The 22,089-nt window shown below is 34.8% G+C and overlaps 2 protein-coding genes across 4 annotated transcripts; one reads left to right on the forward strand and one right to left on the reverse strand.

The window, feature by feature from the left end:
* Positions 1-319: 319 nt before the first annotated feature.
* LOC125836111 (phosphatase IMPL1, chloroplastic) lies at positions 320-14,546 on the reverse strand. Of its 3 annotated transcripts, none has more exons than XR_007443447.1 (11): positions 14,217-14,546; positions 10,976-11,043; positions 10,227-10,360; positions 7,446-7,534; positions 6,561-6,618; positions 6,421-6,473; positions 5,907-6,005; positions 5,710-5,823; positions 4,855-4,956; positions 4,437-4,603; positions 320-569 (listed from the first exon to the last, which is right to left on the reverse strand). XR_007443447.1 is itself a non-coding variant. In XM_049515194.1 (10 exons), exons 1-10 carry the CDS (start codon positions 14,490-14,492, stop codon positions 4,505-4,507), a joined length of 1,092 nt encoding a protein of 363 aa, XP_049371151.1. In that variant the 5' UTR covers positions 14,493-14,546; the 3' UTR covers positions 4,285-4,504. The 3 variants fall into 3 exon arrangements, 1 of the variants encoding a protein (XP_049371151.1); XR_007443448.1 differs by lacking the exon at positions 320-569 and adding an exon at positions 4,285-4,335; XM_049515194.1 differs by lacking the exon at positions 320-569 and having other exon boundaries at positions 4,285-4,603.
* Positions 1,567-3,876, forward strand: LOC125836114 (lectin-like). The gene is made up of 3 exons (XM_049515196.1): positions 1,567-1,949; positions 2,581-2,699; positions 3,271-3,876. The coding sequence occupies exons 1-3, from the start codon at positions 1,653-1,655 to the stop codon at positions 3,641-3,643; spliced, it is 789 nt and encodes a 262-aa protein (XP_049371153.1). The 5' UTR covers positions 1,567-1,652; the 3' UTR covers positions 3,644-3,876.
* Positions 14,547-22,089: the final 7,543 nt, after the last annotated feature.

The raw sequence follows: 22,089 nt of genomic DNA on the forward strand, positions 1-22,089 counted from the left end.
CTTTTGGGACTAAATTATACACGATAAATTCAGAGTTCACTCAGCAAGTAAGTTAGACTGGGTGTCAATCACCTTGCATCCAGTTTGGGGGGCGTGACACATCATCAGCTTATAAGAATAGTCTTGAAAACATCATTATGTTGATGATGGCTTGATATTGCGGTAACTGGAATAAACAAGGATTATACCTTCATTCTATCCCAGATTATCTGCTCACTCTTTCTTTAAACCAATTCATGCTAAAAAAAAAGATAGCTCTGTTGAATTGTCCAAAGATCTTTGTGCGATGAGCACATAATTATGCATTCCTGCTAGAAGCTTAATATGAAATAATATTTAACTTAGTATGAAAAAAACATGCATTGGTTATGATGCTATGATCTCAAGGAAATCTGTAAGATGAGAAGGAATATGGAAATATGAATAGCAAATGGGAGAATATATATATATATATATTTGATAAGGACTGATCTGGACATAACTAAATAAAATCACCATATTCCTCAGCAGCAGCAGCTTGCCGTATGATAAGACTTCTTCTATCAGGATCTCAGGACAAGCATCTGATTGTGAAAGTATTGACCATACAAAGTGGTAACCAACAGTGCAATTAATAAGTAAAATAAAAAGCACTATTATTAGATCAATAAACATGAATCTTATCTCTCAGGTCTATGTCCTAGAATTAATGCTATAAAGCTAGATTTTTTAATTTTAACTACATATCAGAAGAAGATCAAATGGCAAGCAATACACAATTCTAGCTGCAATATGTTCAACATACGGCCACGAATAAACAAAAACCAACCATCTGAAAGAAGGCACACAATTGTTATATCAAAGTAACAATATTTTGAAACCTTGCAATTTAACATGTTCTAGCATGTTGTCCACCTTATTTTTCAAGATAATAATTCCACTTATGGCAGACATGTAGTTATCTTGTACTTGACCCGGTAATGCAAAAATTCTTTTACACTACCACAGTACCACTATATAGAAGTTAAAACTATATAAATTGATATTATGAAAAGGAGGCAGCAAGTGACTAGGGGTGAAATGACCAAGTATAATCAGGTACAGAAAGTGCAGGAGGTCTAATAAGGTATTGCAGGAGTTTGGAATGTTTTGAAGGTGCTAAGTACAAGCTATTTTTCAGATAGGAGGGTGTTTTTCCAATGAGGTGTAGCCAAATAGCTAGAGTAATGCAATTTTCAAAGTTTAGACATTCTCCAAATCCAGTAACATTAGTGAATTTATCACCGAAAAGGAAAAATCTAGAGTCATTACTTTTTTTTTTATGACCATGATGTATGGACCAGCTTGGGTTCAACTCGACTAATTCCATGGGGTACCTTCTACCTCCCACCAGCATAGATATTGGATATCTACAATGTCATAACTTATTGTAAAGGAATAACCTTTTTAAGGCCTATCCGTGCTGGCATGAATCTGTTCATAGACAGTGCAAAGTGGACGGAAGGAATAAATTCTTAAAGTAGATTCCGACTCCACTCGGGAAAGATAAAATCAAAAGATGCTCAACTAAGAGAGTTTCAAAATAAAAACTCCCTTTATTCATGAGAATGACTACTGACTAGGCCTTCCAGAATACATACACCAACATCCACAAAGAGTTCTTCTTCAGAGAAATGGGGTCAGGATTGTCACAAGATCAGGATTTAAAACAAAATCAAGAACTAAGCAATACTTCTCCTCAAGGCCACCATAGTGATGCTGCCGTACTCAATGAAGAACCAAGAAAGATTATGCCACAGAGCAGCAAGAGTACTGAGACTAACAAGACAATGGAAGCCGCTAGAGTACTCAGATTTCCACATAATTATGAAGAAATCCTAAAAGAGGCAGATTCTTCAGTTGACAGATCCTCCATGACCAAACTATATGACCAGCTATATACTGGAGTATATCTGAACCAAAAGCGCAAGGTAAGAAAAATTTGTGTAAGGCTCAATTTGAAACACTGGCCACCCTTCTGAAAAGGAAATTTTTCCTTTATCAAAACCTCTTTATTATCCAATTTTCAAAAAGATTTTTTAACCTACTCTCTCACTTAACAACATTCATGTTCTTCAAGAAGTCAACTTTATCTCCATTTCTGAACCTTCTTTCATATAAAAGATTAACAAGACTCCAACTTTTACCTTAAAAGTCGTGTCCAAACCAAATGAGGCACCTAAATTCGTCCAGAGTAATAGATATATTGCTAGTGTTCATCCTTGAGAAGTTTGTTATTTTTGATGTTGATATACAGGTTTCAGTGTGTGATTACATTGGGTATGTTGTTGTTTGTATATACAGGTTCTACAGTCCCTACATGCTATTTGGAAGCATATATCTACTTTATGAGTTCATGTTGAGTTCTTTGTGTATATTTTGTTAAAGCTTAGAATTCTGCCTTCAACTTAACCCCAAGAGAAGCATGTCCTCTTGTGACTTGTTGGACCAATTCTGATGTGCAAATTCAACTAGTCAATTAAGCCCAATCACTTGAAATTACAGTTTTATTCTGTAGCCTTATCTACTGCTATGGCTATACTTAATTTGCACTTCATGCAGAAATACTGGGTCGATAAGAAGTCAAATGGCAACTGCTTCATGCTGTATGCAAGAGATCTCTTAATCACTTGGGCAGAAAACAACCGTTTCTGGCACTGGCCCTTGGTACAAGAGTCAAGGTAATATGAAAACGTTTCATTTGACAAAGAAAACCATACTCATTTCGAGTTGAACTTCAGTGTAGATCCAAAGCATCTTTTACCACACATAGGGCTGGAATAGAAAAATAATAATCCCTCCGTTTCACTTCATATGGTGGTATTTGATAGGTTATGGAGTTTTAGAAAGAAAGACTTTTGGCACATACCAAAAATATCCTTAGAACTTGTGGTCATAAGCATTACATGATACTGTGGCTATAAGAATAAAATGAGAAGTTTAAAGTTAAAAAAATTGAATATAGAAAAGTCATTCTTTTTTTTTTTTTTGGAATAAACCTAAAATAGGAGTGACATCTAAAGCAGAACATGGGAAGTAATGTGCTAAAAGAGATTAAAAATTAGTAAACATGTGTTAGCTGTCAGGCCACGAAATGATAACCAGCATTCAGGAGTTAAAACTAACTAAAACTTTCACATTTCCTATTAGAAGCTATTCTAAACCAACATGTACTGCATACTAAAAGGTTTTTGTAGTTGAAGACTAACAAAGTAAAAAGGCCTGAAATGACTCTTTTTATTGTTTATGCAGTGATGTCCTCCTTCCAGCAGCAGAACTACTAGATGTTTGCTGGCTAGAAATCCATGGAAGATTCAATACAACTAAGCTATCGCCAGGGCTCATTTATGAGGTTGTGTTTATTGTCATGTTAAAGGATCCTGCTTATGGATGGGAAAATCCAGTGAATCTTCGACTCATACTCCCAGATGGTAGCAGACAAGGACATACCGAGAATATGGTGGAAAAACCACGAGAAAAATGGATAGAAATCCCAGCAGGAGAGTTCATGACATCAGCAGATCAAAAGAATGGAGAAATAGAGTTCTCTCTATATGAATATGAAGGTGGGAACTGGAAGAAGGGGCTTGTCATTAAAGGTGCTGTCCTCCGTCCAAAAGCCTGAGTTCTATGGCATATGATACGAATTTAGCATGCAACTGCAGTTTCTTTTTAGCTTTTTCACCCTAATGTTTACAATGATGAGCACTGAACTAGCAGCAAAAATCAGGAGATTGTGTTCTTTCTTTTGTATATGTAAATTAAGATGCATGTGCTATGCAGATATGTTCGAAGCCTCAGACATTTGGCGTTAAGCCCAGAACTCAATAGTATCAAGTGATAAATGTGTATAGACAAGAGTTGACCTATCTAGGAAAATCTTGCATACCATGTGTTAAACTAATAAAGCAAATAGATCAAAAATATAACTTCTTCCCCACTAGCAGAGATAGAAACCTATGGGTCTGTAAACCTCCAGAATAAAAAAGTAAAACTCTCGATTAAAACATCAAATTCAGGTTCAGAGCATTTGCCAGAAGAACTAAAATTTGTACAATCTGGGAATACATTTTAAGGCCCAGTATTGCACTTACTCAGTTACAGACGAACATTTAATGGATTTGTTTGCCAGTTGTACACTTGTACAATAACATGGAAAAAAATGGGAATCATAACATAATGTTAATAGATAAAATCGTATAATTTGATTGACCAGATGTCATAAAGTCAGTTCTACTAATGGAAATGTCTTTCTACTCAATGTTGTTTCCAGTAAGAATTTAATACAATTTATTTCCGTTGCCAATATCCTTTTACCTAAAAGACATGTTATATTAATATTTACCTGATACCGACGAATATTTGACCAGTTCCATACAATGATATGTAAAATAGAAAATACAAATGCAAATACCGACCTAATCAAAATCTGATTGTAGAAGAATCTTTCAAGCAGCACATCTAAAGAACAAAACGCAGGGACATATCAAACTTCTGTATGGTAATTTTCTGGCTTGAACCACACTGAGAAATCAATCCCTTTGCTCTTCAAATTTTCCGTTGCTGGACCAATTTTCTCAAGGAGCTGCACATGTTAATGGAAACGACAATGAGTAGCAACACATTTCCATTAGAAAGTTGCATGCTCTAAATTTTAACCAGAATTTAAAGGAATAAGAATACTCCGTCTTCTAGATACTTATCATAAATATTAAAAACAAAATTGATCCAGTAGATTTGACGTACTATGTGTTAAATCAACTGCAAGTCTGCAACCATATGCAGATTAAAAACAGCTGGCAAGTTAATTTCAGTTCAACATAGGTAAATGCTGACCTTTGCATGGAGCAAACCATTGGATACCAAGACAGATCTATCAAATACTGAAAAACTTCCTCCATCCATACACGAAACTGTCCCTCCAGCCTCTTCAACTATCTGCATGAAACATACACCACAGTGTTAAATATAGATTTGATCACTTGAATAACTTGTCATTAGTTCGTAAACTAGAAGTAACCCCCTTAAGAGAAACTTGAGAAGGACAACATTTGAGCCAAACTCACTTTCATGAGTGGATATCCTGGAGGTATTTCATTATTACAACGTTACCAACATCTGATACTTCAAGTTAAAAAGATGAGAACCATTCACTTCTTCGATTCAAAAACCAACCCACTGATCTTGAAAAATTTGTATCAAATAGGATCATACGGAACTTAGAAATGAGATAAGTTTATATATTGCTACTTAGGTTTCATTCTAACAAAGGCATTCCTGTTATAGGACCTTAACTCCTCCTGCACACTTGCCCCCGCTGCATTACTTGTTTATTGCACAATGGTTAGTTCTACTTATCCACATAAAATAACACACACACATACACAATGGTAAGTGCTGCTTGTTTTTCCTTTTTGGATAAGTACATAATATGTTGCTTTCTTTCACCGACTAAATCACTTTTCACAAATCTATAAAGAAAAAGAAAAGAAAACTTGTGGCAAAGAATACATTTTAACCGTTTTTCCTATTTAATAGTAAGGAGAGGAAAACAAAATATTATATTGAAACTACAATTTGTTGATTGGACCTATTATGCATCAAATTCTGCCTACTCAGCTCTCTAGAATTTTCTTCAAACATGAGAAGAAGAGTGTCTGGAAATATCAATAATAATGAAAGCAAGAATACCAGAACTCCTGCAGCCATGTCCCATGGCTTTAGACGATATTCCCAATATGCTTCAGCAATCCCCAAAGCAACATGACACATATCCACTGCAGCAGCACCAAGCCTTCTTACACCCTATGCAGAACATGGCAGGAAGAATTTTTTTTTGGTGGGGAATGTGCAAAATTTCAGATAAAGATAAGGGATAAAGTTGCTACCCTGCTGACATCAGTAAATTCTTTGAACAATTCCATATTGGTTGCCCATGGATCATCATGCTCATATCCAAATCCAGTCACTAGAAGAGATTGTTCCACCTAAACAAACACCAAACAATAAAGAACAGTAACGAATAAGTCAAAAGAATTGGTGAAAGAAGATTGACAGTAATTGTACCTTTCATTTAGTGAGCTTTATGTGTAACACTATTGTCAATTTAAAACTTGAAAGCCAAGCCATGTATAATGTCTTTGCCCATAAAGAAGGTGCAAAACTAGCACAACTTTCAAATAGTCATAAATACACATGCATGTAAATGGGTATAGACGCATAACAGGTCACACAGAACAGGTAGAGGCCCACACTTACCTGACTCTCTAATGCAATAGGACAAGCTAGAACTATGTTTATCAGATGTACTGAAAGTTATCATCAAACTCTCATTCCTAGTCATGGGTCTGTGGAAAATGGGAATTAAGCTAGTTTTACTCATTTGCATGTATAAATTCTCACCTTGTCAGTTCGACTGACATGAATCTTTTCACCATTAGCAAAGGCTCCTTTGCCTAGGAGAAGAAAATTGCATAACGTCATTAGTAGATCTTTGGAGTTTGCAATTGAATAAATGACTTGTTATAGATAAACTTCTTTACCTGCAGCTGCAGAAAATATTCGAGTATTCCAACACATAGGGCCACCAACAAACTCAACCTGTACAGAAAAAGACCTTAACAATATTATGTTCAGGACATGGAATTCAGATGTCATATCTGACCAGATATCAGAACAAGAGATTTGGTGTCATTGATAGTCTTCCCGCTTTATGGTTTCCAATTTCGTTCTCTCAGTCTTCCTCTGAGAGTCTGTATACTACATAAAAGTTACTATTAGATAAACGTCACATAATTTTGGTTGGTCAGCTAATTCAAATCTTCAGTGAATTAAAAAATGCAGAGTTGCCAGGGTTGAATTCGGCGGCATCTATTATAGTTCAACTAACACATCCTACATAAATTATGGATAGCCTCAGAAAGAAAATCTTACAGCAATGTTAAAGCTAGTCACTTTTCAACTATATAACATTTGTAAGGTTTGCTGAAAATTCCTTCCTCTTTTTTATCTCTCAGTTCAGGTCCCTTAAGAGTATAAGAATTCTCATTTATGTTCTTAGTTTTAATAATATAATTTGTCCAATACAGTATATAACATATCAATAATCAATCTCTAGCACTACATGATTTAAGTTGCTAGTGATGGTTCAAGCTTTTGGTTCTCTTCTTGCACATTAAGTTGGAATCAGCTATCATAAAATTATCAGAGACCAAGCTCGCTGGATAAGAGACAGTGCTCTTCCACTGAGCCATGGTAAGAAATCTAAAAGGCACATCGGAAACCTAAGTTGCTCGGACTCTTCAAAAATGCCAGCAGGTGCGTGTCGGATTCGCCAAAAGTAGTGTATTTTTGAAGAATCCGAGACGGGTGCGGCATCAAAAGTGAAGAGTCCGCACAACTAAGTCAGAAACTATCCCAGCATATACCACAGCAGCTGCAGCTGGCTTCCCTCTAAAAAGAACACCCACAGAGACTGCAAAGCTGGGATAGCCATGCGCAAAGTTTGTTGTTCCATCTGCAATACAAAGTTACCAATTAACATTCATTCCTTGGTTGAGTTGTCTATAAGATAATATGTGGTGCTTTTCTAGTGAAAGAACATTTTATTGAACTCAGACATGCAAGATATATATTTATAAATAATAAGATGAATTTATCAAGATAAAATTAAGTACTCTTAGGGGTAAGGTCTACATACATCCTACCTTTCTCAGACCCCACCTATGGGATTACCCTGGGTATGTTGTTGGTTCTGTTGAACAATAACAAACAAGAATTAAAAGAATTACTCTCTCCGTCCCAATTTATGCGATGTAGTTTGATTGGGCACATGTTCAAAATATATGGGAGACTTTGCAATGTTTCAAAACTACCCTTAAAATAAATGACTTTTAAATAGAAAAGTACACCTTTAAGGACTTTTTGACAAATAAATGGGATCCAACATGGGTAAAATGTTGATCGTGTCACTAAATATTTGCCAAATAATGAAATGTGTTATTCTTTTGGGGACTGACTAAAAAGGGAAGTGTCTCATATCAATTGGGACAGAGAGAGTAATAAGTATTTTTAGCAAAAGATTTGGAAAGTTTTTGAAGCATACTGTGGATATCTCACTTGATATGAAATATTTTTGCATACTAGGGAAAGAACTGTATAGACCCAAAATGTGAAATGAACGTGTCAGATTTTGACAAAACTTCAAAAAGTAATCTGGATTATTCTAGATCTCAAGTTAAGCCATGATATTCATAAAATTGCAACCTTGATGTCTAGTCGCAAATGCTTCAAATTGCTCATTATTTTGACTTCCCTGAACAAAGTAATGACCATTTTACTAAAGTTGTGCAAGTTTAGCTTGGTTGCACTAGCCACTCCGCGTGCTTATGCGACTGCATGGCTGTGCAATGCAGCTACTTGGCTGTTCATGCGCTTGCGCAATCGCACAGCTATATCAAGCTTCACTCGCTGCTGTAGGACATATATGCAGGGAGTCCAAGATTTTCAGTGTTTCCTTCTTGGCTTAGGATTTCCGGTTTGCATATAAAGAGGGGACTTGCAAGACAAAAAAGAGACACCGGAATTCAGTTTTATAGGTAAGATAAAGCACAAGCAAAATTTCTTCCTTCTACTTCTAAATTTCACTTTGAAAATATGTTGTTTAGGAGATTCTCCACGAAATTCTCAATTCTTCTCTTTTTTATTTTGGGAACTGTGGTGTTCGGGTCAGCTTGAGTCTCGCGTAATCCACTAACTACCTCCTAACAATACAGGTTTCAAGCAAATCTCCCCAACAAGTCTTCAGTATAAGGGAATAATTTACTCAATGTCATCCCTTACTGAGAAACTGGTTCTAAGATTATTATTCCATACTTCCTTAGGTTTTTGGTGTAAAGAACAAAATATAGAAGAGGAAATCCAATTAGTGGATTTCGTAGGTTCTTTGTAAGTATTTCTGTTTCTATTTTCTTCTTTTTTTCTCTCTTCTCTGTTCATACTTTTTGGAGGTGGCCAGCATAGCCCTTAATTCTGAGGAATACAAGTTACCCGTTTCAAAAGAATTACTATTCCAACTCTTCAACTACTACACCACCTCCTTGGGTGTCTATGATGCTCTCAACTCTTAGCATGAACCAGTTTTACTTCGTAAGGTTATGAATGAATTCAAGATATTTTGGAAGAAAAAAAAAGGGAAAAGAAAGGGAACTTCCAAGACCATAATAAGGAACAAAAATCAGTTTTTCAAGGCCAAAAGACACAAGACAAGGAGCTTTTGAAGAGACTAGGACACCAAATAGAGTTTCTTTCTTTCATTTTGTTAATTTCCAATTTAGGATTATCATGAAGCTTGAACTAATTACTATTTTTCCTGGTTTTTATTACTAACAAGTACGTTGTTTGTTCAATCTTGTATTTAATGCTTTTCATTGATTGACCACCAACTAGATCCTTCTCTAGATTTTAAGGTAACTCAGGAGAGATTCTTCATTTAGAATCAGGATTGAAAAGATTGAGATCCATACTAATCAAATAGATGATAATGGTATGATTTGATTGTAGAATAGGCTTCTACTTCAAACCAAAGGCATGGAAAATAGAGCTAAACTCATTGCATCCTCCTTGTCTTAACAACCATCAAAAATAGGTTATTAGTTAAGAAGGTTAGCTTCACTTGACATAGGAATGTACCCTGAATAAGTATGAACTCCAACTTAGCTCACATTATCAGTAAGATCAAGAGGATGATAAAGGTCCAAATGAAATAATTAAGTGAAGTCAGAAACACTAGGCTTGTTAGTTGCTACCACAAGATTTTCTCTTAGCTAGTTAGTGTTAGTTATATTCTTTCCTTTTTTCAATACTTAGTTACTTTACTTCATTGTTCGAAACTTCCACCCATTTTTGACCATGAAGTTAGGACGATGCTCAATATTCATCCATACATTGCTTGTGCAATTACATGCCTTAGCGTGCGTAAAATCTGCTAGTATTTAGGTTAAAGTTGTATATTTGTTAAACCGGAACTAGTTAAATGTGACCCCTTCAAATTAAAATAACCTGACCATTACAAGTTAAAACCACTTGGAACTTTGACAATTCATTTCTACTTTTGAGGACCTACATAAGTTCTCTAACCTCAATAGAGTGTCTAGCTAATATGTGTAGCTACTTTCATTGCCATGAAGCTAGAGATCTGTAGAACAAACCTAAAGGATCGATGCACCAAAGATAATCAGATGACGAGTCCCCAATAATTCCTCCTTCCTCCCCGAGAATTAGATGATCTGGAAAATTCTTCCTCACGACTTCAAGGATAGCAACTTCACTATTTTTATCTGTGCTGCAATAAGTTAAAGCCAACACATGTTACTGTGACAGCATGATGAAAGTCTCCACATAAAGAAATAAAATGAATATCATAACCTAAGGAGCAACTAAAAGGTAGCTCACATAAATCACCAAATTGTTAAGCATAAGGTCAACAGATAAAGTAAGACCGTACATACTCGCTAACAAGGCATTCTTTAACTTGTGTTAAATTCAAGCAATGGTCTTAAGAGAATGGGGATATGTTCCTCCAGCAAGAAAAAGAAGTATCACGGAGCAGTAACCAATGATCACATAATGATGGAAGAAAGTCAAAGAATATTTACTAGTCTGATAAAGAATTGAATCGTTTCAATGAAAGCATAGAAAATAAAAAGGAAAGAAATATTCTTTGCTACAAAACTAGACATAATGATAGTGATAGAAGTAGATTCACTAATTACAGTGAACCATACAGTGCTCAGTGTTATCACCAGAAATTGAGAAACAATACTGCAACAAGAATGAAAAATCTATTAGGAACAATATGTCACTGATCATCAGCGTAGAAGAAAAGAAACAGAAGCACTATGTCAATTCTGATACAAAAAAATAACCACCACCAAAGGGAAGTAATACAAAGTCTTACTCGGTCACTAGGTCAGTGAGCCCTTTATAGGTAACATTTCGGGGCTTATTCACAGCATCCATTACAACCTAAAATGAAAATGAGAAAAATGAGAAACAAAGTAATAGATTGGGAGCCAGAGAGATTATTTAAATTCTAGATGCAGATGGGAGATATAGAAGTAATGAAAAAGGAAATTGATGATCCCTAATTTGTCCATAGAAAGAAAAGTAAGACATCGATATTCCATGACCATAGTCAGCACTAAAATCTCAATGTACGAAAGAGAAGATAGAGGATACCTCAGAAAACACAAGGAATATGATGATTGAGGCCAAAATAAAATGTAAACAGAAAAGGGGGCAAAAAGAAGATAAGAGAAAATTGGAACAGAAATTTTTGAAGAAAAAAATAATAATCATAAATTCACAAGAAAGCTATCAAGACCTAGAGGAAATCTAAAGATACATAATGAATACGAAGCTTACTATGTAGTCATAAGATCCTTTGATAACTGCTAATATATGAAAAAACACCTATGTTATGTATATATTTCTACACATTTTTTTGCTCATTGGTTACTAAACTTACCAATTATCAACCCCATCCTAGGCCCCCACCCCTCAAGCAGGTATTTCCCTTTCCTCACAATCAAATTAGTGAAAGGTAATGATAATACAATGTGTGGGGAATGGTGAAAATATCACCCACAGAGTAATGGGTTGTATTCCCTCGATTCACTTTTACTTGTCCACGGTATAAAACTACATTTTCACTTTTACTTGACACTTTTAGCATATCAACGGAAGAACTTTTTTTTTATTATGTTTTACCCTCAACATTAATCATTTATTCCCCAAATTATTTCTTCTTCTTTTTTGAAAATGGTAATTGTTTCTATTTCTGCAGAACATAACATCCTATGTACTGAAACCCGTATTTACATAAGGAAACTCTAATAATACCGACCTATCCCTATAATGAGTCTAAGACATCAATGATAGAGACGGTATCATTAGAGTAAATTTGATTACACCAAAAACACAGAGTCGAAATGCAATTCAGTTTAACTTGTTGCATACTACTCTCCCTATTCTCAAAAACTCTAAAGTTCCTCTCTTTCCATATTGTCCACCAAATAGTGGCAGGGACAATTCTCCAGTTACTTCTGTTTTTTGCTTGTGTCCCTGCTTCTTTCCAGCTAAATAGAGCCTCTGAAATTCTCCCAGGCATGGACCAGGAGATGCTTTTACGTCTCAGGAACAAATTCCACAACTGGCCAGTGACTTCGCATTGGATAAACAAATGATTGACTGTTTCTGTGTAATTCCCCTCTTCATTAAATTCTCCTGTGTCAATACTGCTTCTTTAGCCAATAACCACACAAAGCAAGACACCTTGTAGGGGATCTTGGCTTTCCATATATGTTTCCAGGGCCACTTGAGTAGCTGCAGATTTGGATGATTCAACTTCTTGTACACTGCACCTACTTTAAAAATCCCTTTACTGTTTCCCAACCACTGCAATCTGTCTCGCCCCATTTCCAGACCACTAAATTGATCAATGCTTCTAAAAAAACTCTGTTACTCTTGGAATTTCCCAGTCATTGAGGTGTCTTCTAAATACAAAATTCCACCCTTGAGGAGTCCATAAGTCAGCTATAGTACTTTGTTGCTGAAGAACTAAATTGTGGATGTCAGGGAAGAGAGTCTCCATATTTCCTTCTGCATGCCAATCATCCTTCCAAAACCTAGTTTTTATGCCATCTACCACTTTGATCTTGGTGTTAGGTTTGAATTCATTCCAAAGTTCTCTAATGGATTTCCATAAGCTAACACCATAAGGGTTGGTAACCTCCTTTGTCATCCAACTATCACTCTCTTCATATTTTGCCTTTATGACTGAGCTCCACAGATTCTGATTATCATTTGAGTACTTCCAAAGCCACTTCATCCTCAAAGCTTTACTCTAGTTCTTCATGTTCTTGATCCCCAGACCCCCAACTCTCTTTTCGGTGATCACAGTTTTCCATTTGACTAAGTGATATCCTCTCCTTTCCTTGTTCCCTTGCCATAAAAATTTTCTCCTGATGCTATCCAACCTATTGATGATTCCCGGTGGGATAGGAAATAATGACATCATAAATGTTGGAAGTGCATCAAGCACAAAATTAATCAAAGTTAGTCTTCCCCCTAGTGAAAGGTACTGAGACTTCCACCTTGCTAGCCTCTTCTCACACTTCTCAATCACCCTATCCCAGATTTCCATAGAGTTGGATTTTTCCCCCAAAAGACATACCCAAGTATGTGGTTGGGAGGACACCCACTTCACCTCCCAATATTGACTTCAAAATTTCCATGTTTGGCACTTCATTTACTAGATACAAGAAGCTTTTCCTCCAGTTGACATGTAGCCCAAACATAGCTTCAAAAATAACTAGAATCAGTCTCAATATTTTAAGGTGGTCTTTCTCAGCATCACAAAAAATTAGGGTGTCATCTGCATATAGTAAATGAGTGATCTCTAGACTTTCCCTTCCAGCTCTAGCAACTTCAAAACCTCTCAGCCATCCTTCATTGCATGCATTCTTGATCATATTGTTGAGTCCATGCATGACTAGTATGAAAAGGCAGGGTGATAGGGGGATCACCCTGCCTAAGACCTCTCTGTGACCTAAAAAATCCTGCGGGAGAGCCATTTACCAATACTGAGAAGTTTGCTGAAGATATGCAAAATTTAACCCACTGTCTCCATTTGAGACCAAATCCCATCTTCTCTAGCATACCCATAAGAAAGTCCCAATTGACATGGTCATATGCTTTCTCAATGTCTAATTTGCATAGAATTCCTGGTTTTTTTGAGACCAACCTGGAATCTACAACTTCATTAGCTACGAGGACAACATCCATTATCTGTCTCCCTTTAATAAAAGCTAATTGTTGTGACACAAGACTAATTAATATCCTATTAAACGTTGTTTCTTAAGAGGCATGCAAAATTCAAAGTGGACAAGTAAAAGTGAACGGATGGAGTATTTATCTTTCTCCAACATCCAAACTCCTCAATGAAGCTTAACATCATATTCTTAAGAATCCAACTTATCCTCTAGGTAACCAGTTCCCTGTCTCTAATAGCTCAACAGAACAAAAGGTATCCTAATTCAATAAATAATCCATTGTAAACAAGAACTCAAAATTCAATCTTTAAGCAGAAAATTGCCAAGAACATAGAAATAAAACCAGATTAAGAAAGGGGGCCAAACCTGAGCACCAGTCGTGGCTGCAGCTTCAACCACTTGGAGTAGCTCACTGGAGGGGATACTTCCGGTTGAATCAGCAGCAATCTTTGAGTACTCTTTCTTGATACCCACCTCCGATAAAGCAGCCTTGGTGCAAAATCCCCCACTAGTGGACAAACTTGTACAAAACCCATATTGTGAGTTTGTGCTACAACTCTTGGGAAATGCAGGAAGACGAATTCTGGGTAACTGACAAATTCTCAAAGAAGAAATTGTGGATGAAAGAAGACATCTCCCCATTTTCACACACACTGTGTAGTGCTTATTTGTGCTCAAGAGTTTTCTTGGATTTTTGGTCTAATTTCAAGAATATGAACTTCCATGATATTTTACTTTGGTCCCTTTATCATGAAAATTGACACATAACACCTTTGTTTTTTATATTATAATTGTGAGAAAAACAATCCAATGGCCGTGGGCATAAATCATACTAATACAGGTAAATTAGAATTTGAATGGCTGGAACAAAACAAATGTGTGTCAGATTTGGGACTTCGAATTTAGAATATAAAAAAAATATGGAATTTGTATATATTATATGCATAATAAGGCAGATGTTTCTCTAGCTTTTGGCACAGCGGCCCAAGTGGGAGAAACGCATGACGGGCTAAATATGTTCTTTTACTTGATTTTATTTCACATTTATGTTCTTCAATTTTCAGAATGAACAAGTAGATACTTAAATCTGTATAAAGTTAAACAAAAGACACACACGTCCTACGTAGCATCTATAACGGCCAAGCCCGCAAGTGATATTGTCGGCTTTGGGCGTAGGCCCGCACGACTTTAAAACGCATCACTAGTTGGTCGGGCTTGATTACTTATATACCCAACATCTCTCCTGTCTTTTGCCGATGTGGAACTTCTAATCTCAAGTTGGGGTGTCACATACACCCCCTCTATAAACTCAATGTCCTCACTGAGGTTTGCTCCACCGAATGGGATTTGCCTAGATTCAACACTAAGGTTTGACCTGCCTTACCGTGATTTGCCTGAACTCATTTGAACTTTGGCTCACATCGACAAGGCTGACACATGAGTGGCTTTGATACCATTTGTAACTCCCCAACCGACTAGTGATATTGTCCGCTTTGGGCCTAAGCACGCACGACTTTAAAACATCTCACTAGTTGGTAAGGTCTGCTTACTTGTATACCCAACATCTCTCTTGTGTTTTGCCGATGTGTGGCTTCTAATCTTAAGCGGGGCTTCACAGCATCATACATGGTAATTTATGGCCTACGTGGTGTCTTATGTGTACTATGTTACATAGGACTCGTGTGTCTGTTTGTTCAACTTTATACAAGTTTAACAAGTAGACACATGAATCCTACATGACATAATACACGTAGGACATCATGTCGGACTCAAATTGTCATGTAGGATGTCACGTAAGATGTATGTATCTATTTGTTCAACTTTATACAAGTTTAAGTGTCTATTTCTGTACTCTCAAAGTTGAAGGGCATAAATATGAGAAGATGTCAAGTTAAAAAATAGGGATAAGGGTCTGAAAAATACCCCAACTTTGGTCGGATTTGTTGTTGCGATACTAAACTTTCAAAAGGACATATTATCTCCCTAGACTATTTAATACCGTATTTTTTACTCCCTGAACTATTTAATAATATACTTTAAAGGTATATATGTGTCCACGTTGACACATTACTATTTATAATCTTGCATTATTTTTAATGTCCACGTGGGCAAATATATATATTTAAAATACGGTATTAAATAGTCTAGGGAGGTAATAGGTTCTCATGAAAGTTTAGTATAGCAACAGCAAATCCGATCAAAGTTGGAGTATTTTTCAGACCCTTATCCCTAAAAAACATATTTATATATTATGCCTTGAAAATAATGCCCTTTATCATGTTGGTAACTGTAGTAGGAAATTTAAATTCTCTAAATAAAACAATAAGGAAAGGTGAAGACATTCTATCATATATCTTTAACCATATATATCAAGTTTCAAAACCAAATTATTTCCTTAATTCTTACTTTTGATATTCTGGACAATCTCCTAAGCTAGCTAGGCATTTTCTGTAATAAGTCTATCCTTCAAGAAATCACTTTGATTCTCAAAGAACATAAGAGGTAGCATAGGGTTGAGCCTTCCAGAAATGAGCTTAATAATCTTGCTGAAAAATTACTCACATGGATGGAACTGAAATCTATGAAGTTAGCTGGACATACCACCTTTATAATCAAAATAAATAAAGTATGAGAAAATGTTTTGGTTAGTTTTCCTTTAAGAAAGAAAAGTCGATTCCATAGAATTTTCTTATTCAGGAGGTGGACTTGTTTGCCGTTATCTTAATCAAATGATTTCATATGGGATCCACTCAAATCTAAATATTGCATTGGCCCCTGACCTTGTTAATTCAATCAATTCATCAATTGGGAGCATTAGTATTGTCGATAAGGAGGAGCTTGACTTAAAACTTAGGCTTTAGCTCTTAGTTAACTTCAATGTATTGTTTTGTTTTGTTGTCGGCTTATGTTTATTGCAACAGTTGTCTTTTGCTTAAGTTTATGTTCTAAGTCCATTTTATATCTTTACAATAGTCAAATAAACAAATAAATCCAACTTCAATGGAAACATAGAAAATAAAAAGATAAAAAAATATATTATACTTCGTGCAAAAATTAGTCATAGAGATAATGATAAAAGTAGATTCACCAATTACTGTGAATCATAAAGGTCAGATCGAACTCAGTGCTATCACCAAAAATTAATGAATAAAGTAAGTAATAGATTAGGAATATCTCGTACTTGTCCATAGAAAAAAAGTATAAAATTGATATTTAATAATCATATATAGTCAGCAGTACTTAATCACACTGTACAAGAAGAGAAGACAAAGGATACCTCAAAAAGTAAAAGAAAATTGAAACAAAGATCTCTTTAAAAGGAGAAAAGATCATTTAACCTATCAAGAACTAGAGAATGTCTAATGAGGTGTAACGAGTACACGACTTGTTATTAATTAGGCACAATACATAAATATACTTTTTAACTTGCTTCAGCTGGCATCTATGTCCTCCAATTTTGAGTGTGCACCAGCAGCCACTTAAACTAGTATAAGATTGAACAAGTAGACACATGTGTCCTACGTGGCATTATACACGTAAGACTCAACGTAGGATACGAAATTGACATGTCAGATGTCATGCAGGATAAATTATTTTTAAATGTTCCCTTACAAACGAAAACTAAAACTATTCGGGTCTTTGATATCGTAGAAATATTTCTTTGCTTTAGTAGAAGCGTGGAAAAATAATTTTCTACATTATAATTAATTTTACCTATAGGTTTTGTTTGACTGAATTAATGAATTCATATTTCGCGTGAAAATTAAAAAGTAAGAAATTCAAATAAGAAAAGTTTGATTTGATTGATTTTTTGGTTTGTGTGTTTAAATAGATTTCATTTAGTTTTCTCCCTAGTGAAAATCAATTTGAAAGAATAGTAAACACCCCTAATTCCTTAATAGAAATAAATGATATTTTTTAGACGAATAACAATTTTTAATTCATTTTTAAGAATAACTACTCACAGGTAAAAAAATGTGACACAAAATTCAATTTAAACTTTTTAGATTTTTTCTGCGTGCATTTGCTCATATTCTTATCTAGCATTGATTTTTCTAGAATTTTGTTTGAATTTGTGCTGATTTTCAGAAATAAATATAAAGTTAGTAAAATTAAATGCTTTTTTCCTTTATTAAAAAAGGGAAATGATATATAATGTTATATTTATTATCTTATGTACATATTCTAACAAACTCATCTTTCTTTCAAAAATAGAAAACAATAATAAATGCGAAGAAGTAAGAAATTTTATTTGAAATTTTGATATTTTGGTTGAGTCTAATAAGCAAAAGAGAGAAAAAGAAGAGGAAGCGGGAAAACTGTTACATTTGGGATTTAAAAAATCTAAAAAAAAGTCAAAACTGAGTTATTTTATATGAAATATCTAGAATTACCCATTATCTATAATTAATACATTTATAATTAATACATTTAACTGGTTGTTCAGGCATTGCAATAAGTTTATCATAAATGTTGCTCCTATAAATTCCAATGGAATTTTTTTTTATTTCCTCACTAAATCATTTCTCAAATTCTTAAACAAAAAAAATCCTTTTAAGAAAAATGCAACAACAACCACCAACAAGTGGAATAGCTCACCAAGGCATCATACCAAATTCTAAAGGAATTTGGTGTTACAGGTGTACTACTTGCCGCGATGTGTTCACTTCGAGCCAAGGGCTCGCTGGGCACCAACGTAAGCACAAATCTCAGGGCACTTGGATAAGAGGTGCTCCTCATGAGAAGTTTTTTTGTCCATCTGCTGGACTCCCCAACCTCTATCGACAATTGGGTACACGAAAGTCGACACCAACAGTGTTACGGGGCCAAGGAAAGTTTTACCGTCCCCGTAATCCAATGGTGTACGGGCCTCGAAGATTGCCTGGACGCCCACGGGCGGTTTTGTATCAACCATAACAATCCATGGTGCTTCGAGTGCCTTATGTTGTTGCATCTGCACGTATCGTTCCTCTACTTATTCAAGATCAAAACTTGTTTGCCAACCGTCCTAATCAATTGGTCGAGAACACCAATGTTGATGATCAGGAGGAGCTTGACTTAGAGCTCAGGCTTTAGATCTTAAGCAACTTTAGTTTGTTGTTTTGTTTTATTATTGTGTTATATTTGTTGGTTTGTTTTGTTTTGTTGTCGTGTTATGTTTGATGTTTTGTTTTGTTGTCATTTTATGTTTGTTGAAACATTTGTCTTTTATTTATGTTGATATTTTGATTTTATTTTATTTTATGTCTTTACTATTGCCTAATAAGGAATTAAATTTCACGTCAATGGAATGATAGAAAATAAAAGGATAAGAAAATATTATTCTTTGTGAAAAAAAACTAGATAGAGAGATAATGACCAAAGTAGATTCACTAATTACTGTGAATCATAAAGGCCAAATCGGGCTCATTGTTATCACTAGAAAGTGATAAATAAAGTAAGTAACTGGTTAGGATGATATCTCACTTGTCCATAGAAAAAAAAATAAAAAAATCGATATCCAATGACTATATAGTCACCACTATAATCGCAATGTACAAAAAGAGAAGACAATAGATGCCTCACAAAGCATAAGAAATATGGCAATTGTGGACAAGAGAAAAGGTAAATAGAAAAGGGAGCAAAAGAAGGTAAAGTAAAATAGGAATAGAGATATCTTTATCTGGAAAAAAAGGATCAATAACTATATAAATAGATCTTTTGATATCTATCAAGAACCAGAGGAAGTCTAAGAATACGTAACAAGTACACAACTTACTATTAATTTAAAACTTTTGATAATTGCTCATATATGAAAAACACATTTGTTCTTTCTTCTCATTATTGTTTACATACTAAACTCATCAATTATCATCCTCATCCTAATTAAAACTCCATGTTCCCGAGTAGGTTTTTACCTTTCATGACAATCAAATTAGTCATGAAAGGTAATTATGATAATACAAGTTATGGTGAATGGTGAAAATATGACATACACATCAATATAGAGCAATGAATTGATGTTGCAACAATCTTACCATTTTCACCTCACTATTATGTGTGCTTGATATTTAGCTAAAAGTGGATATTTCTAGTACATTATCACCTCATATATATTGATCATAATTGTATTGTCACATCATTATCTCATATATTTTGAGATTATTATGAGTTTTATGTGTGTGGGAAGTATGTTGGATGAACACAAAAAAAAGGTGATATTGGTTGGATTTGAAGTAAAGGAATGATGATTGGAGCAAGGCCGAATTCACTCAATATCCTTGCTTCATTAGACAGTCAAGCGAGCCTACGTGAAGTGAGAATTCAGATGAGCCAAGAAAATTATCCTAGCGAGTTTGGATTAGGTTATTTGATTCCTACACATCTGGTCCTATAAATACCCTAGTAAATGACTTCTGAAAAGGGACATCGGATATTTGGAGACAAGAACACGCTTGGAGATAAGAGATAGATTCACCTCACATTTTTTCCTATTTCTTCTTAATTTTTGTTGTCATGGGTTCTACCATTGAATTTCTTCATACTATTATGAGTAGCTAAATTTCTATCTAGGGTGTGTGATGGAACCTTTTGAAATATGACTTACATTATGTTTAGTAAGTTTGCCATTATTTTTCTCTACTTGTTCAACAACGTGATTAACTCTACTAGTTGATGAGCCCTTAATTGATTGTGCCTGTTTATCATGTATTCTTGAGAAAGAGGGCGTATTTAGGTGGTTGTTGAATAACACCTCTATCCAGGTCCACATTCTTATGTTATAGCCTACTTAATCTTTGAGTGGATAATACTAGTGTGAGAAAGTATTCCTACTTAGATAAGTATGTCTGTTATGGTTAAAAAAGATCATATGTATAACCACGTTTTGGGTTGTATGTCACTCCCTAAGCCTATATCCTGGACGTGGCCGGTACTCGAAAATCATTGTTGACCCCCAAGAAATTTTTGGTCTGGCTTACTACTTAGCGGAAGACTAACTCAAGCATACATAAGCTTAAAATTGAAGAAAATCATTTAAAACAAGTGACAGAATCTTAAAGCTATTTGAAAATATTTGATATAAATGATAAAAGTTTAGCAAAATGTTTGAAACTGAATACTGAAAGACTCTCAAAATTTTCCTTTCTATAAAGCCTCTACTGTTGAAAGATAGGTGTTGAGACAAGACCCACGATAACTTTAATCAAACTACTAAAGGAATAAAAAATGGGAGTCCTCTGAAAAGCAAGATAGACTCACCAAAAGCTGACGAGTAGTGATGTGATCTCAACGAAATGCCTATTGATGATACTAAATACATGTATCTGCATCATGAGACGACGCAACATCGGATAACATAGTACATGGAATTTACCGTATGTAATAAAGTTGAATGAAACAAATAACTAAGCTAAAGGACTAAAGTAACTCAATTGAAGTAAAGCATTCACGTGAAGAAAAATCATTTCGCTTTACACTATAAGATGCAATGATAACAAATACTAAAATATAAATACTTTACTTTATAGGGAATTTCTCTAACAGAAAATTATCACTATGAGCCTCATGATATTACAACGTATTACCCACATTGACAGAGTCTCCCTATACTTTGCCGGAGTATAGAACGCAACTTTAACTTATGGATCCACTAAAATCCTTCTTGAGGTAGGTGAGAAGTAGCCCGTATTGTGGTACAAACATATCTGCGTTGGCGGCGTAGGTTATGGAGTTTAAGTTATCTTAATTTTTACTCTAAATCAGTGTTCAATACTACTCCTAATATATAAATATGTATGCTCATATAAAATACTCATTGATACTCAAAAAACCCTCTTTAAGGGATAACTTAACTTTACTTTATCTATCTGAAATGCTTTTGAAAACTTTTTATGCTTTTCTGGAAATAATACTTCCTTTCTAAATGTAAAAATTATACATCTGGGATCATTAAAGTTCCTTTAAAACTCCTCTCAATGCTACTTTAAATTACTCTTGGACTCTCTTTAAATTCCAAAATCAATGTAAGGAAATAATAGCACAACAACTTTCAACAAAATCTCATCAACTAGGATTCATGTAAAAATATAAGCATGAACAACAATGCAAGTATCTAAATGCATAAAGTATCATAATCTCATAATTAAGAAATTAGAACTCAAAAAAACCTAGCTTTCTCCGCTTAGATCCTTGCTCCAAGTCATAGAAGTGTTTATGAGAGCTTTAAGGTCAAACTACACCGATGATAACCTTAATTAGG

This window comes from Solanum verrucosum, unplaced genomic scaffold, assembly GCF_900185275.1.
Source record: "Solanum verrucosum unplaced genomic scaffold, falcon-dt-bn FXZP01000278.1, whole genome shotgun sequence".
Classification (NCBI taxonomy): domain Eukaryota; kingdom Viridiplantae; phylum Streptophyta; class Magnoliopsida; order Solanales; family Solanaceae; genus Solanum; species Solanum verrucosum.